At 42.4% G+C, this 9,050-nt stretch overlaps 1 protein-coding gene across 1 annotated transcript in view; it reads left to right on the forward strand.

Moving 5' to 3' along the window:
• Positions 1–5,372, forward strand: part of LOC143140981 (RNA-binding motif, single-stranded-interacting protein 3-like) — a gene marked incomplete at its 5' end in the record, with an annotated part of 217,228 nt that extends 211,856 nt beyond the window's left edge. The window contains 2 exon segments of the mRNA XM_076302175.1: positions 2,427–2,551; positions 3,488–5,372. Coding sequence (XP_076158290.1) covers positions 2,427–2,551; positions 3,488–3,491 — 129 coding nt within the window.
• Positions 5,373–9,050: the final 3,678 nt, after the last annotated feature.

The raw sequence follows: 9,050 nt of genomic DNA on the forward strand, positions 1-9,050 counted from the left end.
TTTTTTCTGTTCCTCCAGTTTTGTGAAGTTGGGAATGATGTTGTTCAAAATGGTGAAACATTTGTCTCTTTGGGACCGATATTTGTCACAGTGTAGCAGAAAGTGCACCTCTGACTCTACCTCCCCTGTCATACAGTGACCACATGTCCTTTGCTCTTTGGGCAGCCATGACTTCTTGTGCCTGCATTTCTCTATGGCTAGACTGTGGTCACTCAGCCTGTACTTGGTGAGGATCTGTCTCTGCTTCGTATCTCTGACAGTGTGGAGATACTCTGCCAATTGATAGTCTTTTCGTATGCCAATGTAACATTCTAGTTTGTGTTGTAATTTTGTTTCTTTCTTCCAGTGTTCCAAATAAGAATTCTTGTTGTTCTTGTTAATTTGGTTGATTCTAATTGGTGGTTGGGAAGCAGTGCTGGTCTGGACAATTTGTGGGTTAGGGGTTATTGGGTTAGTTAAATCTGAGACCAACTGACATAGGGGACTGGGCTTAGGGCTGAGCTCTTGGGATTTAAGTGCTTTAAAATGTAGTGAATTTTGAGGGCTTAATTTTAGATGAATCCAGAATTTTAGTGATCGTTTTTGGATATTAATCAATAGTGGAAATCGGCCTAATTCTGCCCTGCTAGCATTTGTGGGTACTTTTCTTTGGATATGTAACAAATTTCTACAGAATTCAGCATGCAGGGCTTCTATTGGGTGTTTGTCCCATCTAGAGTAGATGGGATCTCTCTCTCTCTCTCTCTCTCTCTCTCAGATGCTTGTCTGTCTGTTTTCCATCTGCTATCCTTTTCCTGGCTCCCTCTCTCTGTTCTGGACTTTCTATCTGGCTTCTATTCCATCTCTCTCTTTGGCCACCATTATCTAGTATTTCTCTCTCCTTTCCTCACTTTTCTCTATCATTCCTCCTCCCTTTATCCCCCTGTTCTATGCTCTCTCGCTCTTTCTGGCTACCATTCCATCACTCTCTTTTTCCTCTCTCTTTCTCTCCTTTCCCTCGTTCATTCATCCTCTCTTTATTGCTGTCTTATAGACTCTAAATCTTTGTCAACCATGCCATCTCTCTCCCTCTCTTTTACTCATCTGTCTCTCTCTCTCTCTCTCTCCCTCTCTCTCTCTCTCTCTCTCTCTCTCTCTCCTCCTCCCATGCTTCAGCCCCAGGCTCCTGCTTAGCGGGCGGCCGTCGCCCCTGACAGTCCCATCAGTCTGCTGGCCGGTGCTGCTACACGGCACTGCCCGCCACGGCGCTACACCACCCAACACACGCGTCTCTCTCCCACCCTCATAAAAGTGTCAGCACACCTCCTGTCTAGCCCCAGCCAATGAGTCTGTCACACACACACACACACACACACACACACACACACACACACATACACACACATACGCACACACACCCAAGAGGCAATCTCACTTACACACTCATACACCCAAGAGGCAATCTAGTTCTCTCTCTCTCACACACACACACACACACACACACACACACACACACACACACACACACAGTACTAATTTCCTACAGAACACAGACCTCATCATGGGCGCTGTTTCCCTGATGAAGGGTTGTGGGCATCTCTGTTTGTCATGCTGTTCTGCTCTCAGACCAAGCAGCTGGAGGTGGAGATTGAGGGGCAGCTGGAGGTGGAGGGGCAGATGGAGGTGGAGGGGCAGGTGGAGGTGGAGGGGCAGGTGGAGTTGGAGGTGAAGGAGTAGATGAGCTGGAGGTGGAGGGGCAGGTGGAGGGGTAGATGAGCTGGAGGTGGAGGTGAAGATGGAGGGGTAGATGAGCTGGAGGTGGAGGGGCAGATGCAGGTGCAGTTCACCAGGGCGCCTACGCAGTGACAAACCTGAATGAACATCAAATGAAGTAAGTCCTCATAACAGAAGAGTCTCATGGCTTCATCATCCTAGCAAAACAAAGACATAATGCTCACTTCCTCTGAGTTCACTTCAGTTTGTCACTAAACCATGGACTTGGTGTACCCCCGGGGGTGGGGAGTGGGTGAACTAGGGTGGTGGGAATGTAAAGTATATTTGTTGGGCTTTTTGCCTTTATTTGGATCTGGTCTGAATCGGATATGGATATGGGTCTTTTTAAATTTGGATTTACATTTGGTGTGGTTCTGGTTCCTGATCTGGCTCGAATCTGGCCCTGTTCTGGCTTTTCCTCCGATCTACCTGACGTCACCACATGGCTGCTTACGTCTCTTCCAGCTTAAGCTAATCTCCCCCTCAGAGAGTCACTTCCTAAGTCTTCCTCAGAGACTAGCTGACACTGGAATGGTTCCACAGCGGTTCTTGCCCCTATCAGAACCATATCCAGGCGTGATCATCCACATTGATAAGAAACTGAGTTGAGGTCCTTAAGGAGTGTGTGAGTTTCTGTCTTGACTGACCCATGTGTGTGTGTGTGTGTGTGGTAGGGCGTGGTGACGGATGGATCTCCCCAGACGGTTGCGCCCTCGTCACAGGAGGTTGGAGGGCAGCAGCAGCAGCTCCAGGTGGAGACGGCAGGCGAACACATCCCCACCTACTCCTACCAGTCCAAGTGAGCTCACCTAATAGCATTTACATTTACATCTACATGTATTCATTTAGCAGACCATTTTAACCAAAGCAACTCACATATGTCAATCATATTACATGGACCACAGTCCCCGGAGCAATGTTACCATATTACCTCCTCCAATCAGTCTCATGTCATAACAATTACTTTTTTACTTTTTATTCTTTTGACAGTGATCTATCTATGTAAACTATCTTGATATTATCTTTTGTATTCTCATGTAAGAGCGATCTCTTACTCTTTCTCCCATATAAATATCAAAGCAAGTACAAGACGAACGACTTAGCTCAGTGTGTGTATTTGTCTCTTTGTCTATTTGTTCAACTACTACATTATTATAGTACTATTGTATAATCGTATTGTATACTATTACATTATTATAGTACTATTGTATAATCGTATTGTATACTATTACATTATTATAGTAGTATTGTATAATCGTATTGTATACTATTACATTATTATAGTAGTATTGTATAATCTATTGTATACTATTACATTATTATAGTAGTATTGTATAATCGTATTGTATACTATTACATTATTATAGTAGTATTGTATAATCGTATTGTATACTATTACATTATTATAGTAGTATTGTATAATCTATTGTATACTATTACATTATTATAGTAGTATTGTATAATCGTATTGTATACTACTACATTATTATAGTAGTATTGTATAATCGTATTGTATGCTATTATGTGTTGCCATGGTGCATCTACATGTGCACTGCCAAAGCATAACAAGCAGTTCAATCTACTTTGGAATCATCTTGTCAAGCAAAAACATACCAGTAAATACCATATAAATAAACTCTTTCTGTGTCTCTCTCCCTCTATTTCTCCATCTCTCTCTCACTCTCCCCATCTCTCCATCTCTGTCTCCATCTTTTTTTCTTTCACTGGCCCTCAGATAGCAACGGGACAGGGAGAATGTACCTGTGACAGCATTGCCTTGAGTCAGTGGGAGATGTGGCCGCACTGAGAATGAAGAGAGAGGAACTGACAGATTGCTTCCAGATCGCCCAGGCACCCCCCAAAAAAAAGAAAAAAAAACAAAAAAATTAAACAAAAAAAAAAAAACTAGGAAAAAAAATGTAAAAGAGATACTTTTATCACGTCCTACCTGGTCTGAGCACAGAGACGGAGGGAGGTTGGAAGCTCCGCTTGGCGCCGTGGCAACGGTTGATAAGGTATCATATTTGGTAACATGCCAGCTGGGATGAGTTGAGGCTTGAATTCTTTCTCCAAGAAATTCCTCAAAGAGAAAAAAAGTATAAAATTACAAAAATATATATAAAAATATAAAAAAACAAAGGTGAGTGCACAGGTAGGGGAAATGAGGTTTATTTTTTTGGAGTAGAGGAAGGGAGTTTGAGAGCTACAGATTGTCTTCCTCAGATATTAAGCTACGGTTTCTTTTTCACTCTTCCTTTATTTTTTATTTCCTCCTGTTCAAATTTTAGTTTTATAGAGATCCTCAATAATGTTGTGTTTTCTTCTGAATCTTTATTGCCTTAATTTTGAGGACGTCAGAGAGACGGTGTCCCGTCCTGTGTCCTGTGTCTCGTTTGAAAACAGAAGAGTGGTTTAATCGGTTCCTTGAATCATTTGATGGTACAAGGTGCTAAAAAATGTCTAGCTAGAGAGATAAACCTATCAAATAAGCTGTACAGATTTCATAGACATGAGCTTTTCATTTCTTCATTTGAAGAAAACAAAAATGTTTTGGGGGAAATGTTGTGTAAGAGGAATCCGAATTTTGAAGAGAAGATACAAAATGCTGTGGAAGAAGAATAGAGGGAGACAAAGCTTCAAGATTTTTTCACACAGATGTTAAAGAAAAAAAACACATGTACTGCGTTTTAGTAAATGCAGTTTCTTGCAAATGCTGAACCTGTTTTTTTTATTACCATGGTTATAATTTTACATGGCAAAAAAATAAATTGCTGTTGACGACTTTAGTGCTTTTTATCTGCAACCTTTGACCTTTTTTATGAGCTTTAAGATGTTTTTAGCCCGCTTTGCTTGTCCCACTGCGAAAAAAAATAAAAAAAGGAATAAGAAAAAAATAAAACACGACATTAAAAAACCCAGAAGAAAAAAAATAATACTTGCAATGATAAAACTTCGTAGATTCAGTAGGAGCTTATGGTCTAAAACCAATCAGTGCAAAAAGCAATAGAGGAAATTGTTGACAATTTCTGTAGTCTTTCCTAGTTGTGGATAACATGCAGCCAGAGGGATGGCCATTTTTATACCAAAGATGAAGAGACACTCTGAAATAGAGGAATTTTTTGGTGTTTTTTTTTTCTTTTTTTCCAAATATTTGATTTTTTTCCCTGTTGATGACGGTGTTGATGTTGATTGTTGATATTGATTGTTGTTGTAGCTGTTGTCATTGTTGTTTCTGATTTGACCTTGATGGCCGGCCCAGTTTGTTCTTTCTTTCTCCGTTTTACCTCTGTCTTTCTCTTTTCCTGTTTCTTCATTCTAAATGGTCGAAGCTACCCTCCAATGTTATTGTATGCACCACAGAGAGTAAATAGGATCTGAACAGATGCAGATACAGATGGTTTTAGTCAAAATAGCCCACTGATCATCCCACATTAGATATTAGAAACAGAGAAACAGGTAACCAGGCACAGTGGTCCACTAGAGGAGAGGCACTCGTTATTTCATCATAATTACAAGGCATCACTAATGGATGAATATCGGGCCCATGTCTTTTCTTAGTATTGACTGAGAGACCTATAACGTTTTTTTTGTTGTTGTTGTTGTTGTTGTTGGGGGGGGGGGTTCTTATGTCATTCTCTCATTCATTCTTTAAACAAAAATAATTTCAGAGACACAGTTGTCTGCTTTTTTTCAACCCAGACACTGATCTTGGCCAGATCTTGGCCAGACACTGAGGTTAACCTAAAGACTAGCCACGACCATCAGTGTGGTATGTCTCAACATGCAGTCTTGAGCAATATGTTCTTGATCACAAACATTGGGTGGGGAGCATATCAAGCAGCCCAACAAGATACTATTGTAAAATGAATCTGTAGGATGTGGTCTTGTGTTGGAACAAACTGCAAGAGCCAATGTGACTTGGAAACTGGGGAATGGAAAAGCCTAGGGGAATTCACAGACAAGCAAACAAGCACTTCTTTTAAGCAGGCCTGTCTGCTGGCACAAGCTCCACCACAGCCTACTCTCAGTGTTTCTCCAAGACTGAGCACATAAACAGCTTTACTTCACTGGTGCACACACACACACACACTCACACACACACACACACACACACACACACACACACACACACATTCATAGACACAAAGACCATGCCCGTGTAAGCTTGCAAATGACTTCATTCCAGCGAATCGTCTCAGTTTAAGGGTCGGTTGGGTACTGGGCATGCAATGCTCATTAAATTCTCTCATGTCTGGGGTGCTACACTTGCTCACGGGCACTCTCCCTGTGCCAGCCTAGCCCATAGAGTGTCTGCCTTTGTGCAGTGGCATGACCAAATTAGTCTCTTCTCGGTCCTTGTGTTTTTGTTTTAATGTCCCTTAATCGCATTTGGATGGCAGTATGACCGCCATGCCCTTTTAGCCTCCGTGTAAAACGAGGCCGCCTAGCCTCTGTTTGACCCCTCTCTCTCTCTCTCTCTCTCTCTCTCTCTCTCTCTCTCTCTCTCTCTCTCTCTCTCTCTCTCTCTCTCTTTCTCTCTGTTTTTGAGTCATCAGGGTCTGAACTCTTGTCCTAGGAGCCATTTTGTGTCACATCCCATTGTTTGCACGCTGCGTTCTATGACAGATTGGTTTGATTTCACACAAGCGTACTTTCTGGAGTCTGTGCACCCACAGCCACTTTGTGGGAAGGTCGGCGTACGCGTTGAAACAGGAGAGGCGGACCCTTAGACACCAGGTGTTTTTTGGTGTCATCCACACAATCAGAGTGAATTCTGAGTGCCTTTTACGAAGCTTCCAAATGATTCCAATATCTCTGATACACATGAGAGAGAGAGAGAGAGATAGAGGGGGGAAAAAAGCACATTTCAGAACAGTCTTCAAACGGGGCGAGACCTCATCAAAATGAGAAGTTGCGTGTATCAAATCGAATGCCACAAATGTACAATCTCTTCTAAGGTGCTAAGATGGAAGCTGTCATGGGCCTTCACCTTCTGTGTGTCTACTGCATGCATTCAAGCAATGCAAACCTCTCCTGATCATTTGATTGACATCTGATCTCCGAGCCTGCCTGCACATCAAACTCCCATATAGTTATATTTTTTATCAGACATTCAACAACAGTACACCTTGTCGTTTTTGCTGCATTGTAATGTGCACATGCAAAAACAGTTGCAGTTGTGGCAGTTGTGTTTCGCGTTTGCTGGCTTTCACAAAATTTCACAAAATTGTCCTGTTTTCCTGGAGTCTCTTACTGTATGTCTTATGAGAGTCAGTTCTATTGTCAAAGACATTTGTGTTCAAGCAGGAACCATGTGTTCCCCCCCTGAAGAACCATTTTAAGCACCACAAGAAAGTAGCTCTCCTACAGAGATGAGTCGAAAAACATCTTTTTATGTTTTACAGTGTGCAATGGCGTGATCGCTTCGCCCCGTTGACTTGACTGTCACCGAGTGCTTTGATACAAGCTGAAAGCCATGATGTTTCAACAGCTTGAGGTAGGCTGGTACAAGGCATCTACCTTGAGTGACAGACATGTCGTACCAACCAGCTCTACAGAATCCTGTTGAAAGACAAAGACACAATTTTTGAAGAAACGGGGAAAATGTGTCGCCATGGTGTATCTCAGTTTGAAGCACATTTAAGCATCTGTTCAGTCAAGGCAGTCAACCTAAACTGCCATACAAGATCTGTTTTCATACAACTCCAGATTTTTTACGGAATGTAGTGGTGTGTCATCCAACGTTTAAGCTAAATTTATCATAAAGACGATAGAAGAAGTGTATGTTTTGAGTAATGTTTAGATATGAAATCAAAGCCCGTCGACTGCATCACTCACTTCAAACATGTTTGGGTGGGGGATTGTTCTGATGCGGTCTTTGAAAGGAAGTTAAGAGAAAGCCATATTTGGGACTGACACCGGAGCTGTTTGACTGAGCAAAAGAAAGAAAGAAGAAAAAAGCTGACGGAAAATGAAGTGACAGTGGTTTAGCTCATCTTCAGTTTCGTCCTACAGCGAACAGTGTCTGTGACTTTCGCTACTCTTTCACTCTCACCTGTTTGTGTGCTATTTTTTTTCTCAATGCAGTAATTTTCTCAACTCAAAGCCTCACTTATCTTGTCTGATCTGGTTTGACTGGTCACTTAAAGAGTTTGTTGATCACAAGAAATTATATTGTGAGTGTCTGTGTATGTGTGTGTTTTTCTCTGCAAATATTTTTTTTTCTCTTCTCTTGACATGTTTTGGAGAGAAATGGTGTTAAATATGGTATTCATAGCTGCTATTCAACGATCTCTCGCTGATCCCAGATGTAGACCGTTAGGTGATGTTTTGAAAGGGTTGTGTAGTGATTTGATGGCGAGTGTGTCTTGTGCTAGACTAATAAATGGTGCTTACTGCATGGCTCCTGAGACTAACCTGTGAGATGAAGCTTTACTGTCCACCTACAGTCCCCCCCACACACACACACACAAACACACACACACACACCTCATCTCCATTCTTTTGTAGTCTCTGAGCTTCACATAGCAGGAGAAATCAATAACAGTGTCTAATAATAAGGGTCAAGTAGAGACAGAGAGCATGGGAAGAAAAAGACGGGGAGCTCCCAGAAATGGGGGGGGGGTGGGTTGGACACTTTCTGCACGTTCTCCTCTCCTGTTTCATCACTGAGGCACGAGTCAAAGCCCTCTCTGGAGCCCCATGCCCCAAAAATCAGGGGGGAACGGGGAACCGCAGGGTCCCGCATTTGGTTTCGGTTAGTGGGCCGTGTCCCAGAGCATTACCCCGGAGACTATTCATTTACCCAAAGAGTAATGACACGGTGGAAATAACAAAGAGAAATTGTCCCTGAGATCAAACGCACTGGACCGGACACATGGTCCAAATCACTCGGTGGGATCGCGGGGGCTTAGGAAAATGGCCTCAAATGTTGGATTTAGGTATTTCTCTCTCGGAACTTTTGCTTTCATGGTCATGACAAACATTTGTTCATTATCTGCCATTTCACAGCAGTGAAGGAAAGCCTTCGACCCTATAGAGCATTTAGGTCCCCATAACGCCCACACTCAAACACGCAAACACACACATACACATGGTCAGAATGTGAACAAAATGTTGTTTATGACTTGCTGTGCACCCACAGAGTCTAAAATATACAGGAGGGGCAGTTCAAAAGGAGCCATATAGCATATAACATGCTTTAGCAGACAGGAGCTTTATGATGGAGTGCAGCTGAAAGTTTTGGCCGAGGGTAGAGGATGATAAAAAGGGTCTTTCTTCAGACTTTTGGGTGCTGC

The sequence above is a fragment of the Alosa pseudoharengus genome, unplaced genomic scaffold, assembly GCF_046254945.1.
Source record: "Alosa pseudoharengus isolate Yale_2024_CS ecotype anadromous, Long Island Sound unplaced genomic scaffold, YU_APseudo_1.1 YU_APseudo_1.1_scf_23, whole genome shotgun sequence".
Classification (NCBI taxonomy): domain Eukaryota; kingdom Metazoa; phylum Chordata; class Actinopteri; order Clupeiformes; family Clupeidae; genus Alosa; species Alosa pseudoharengus.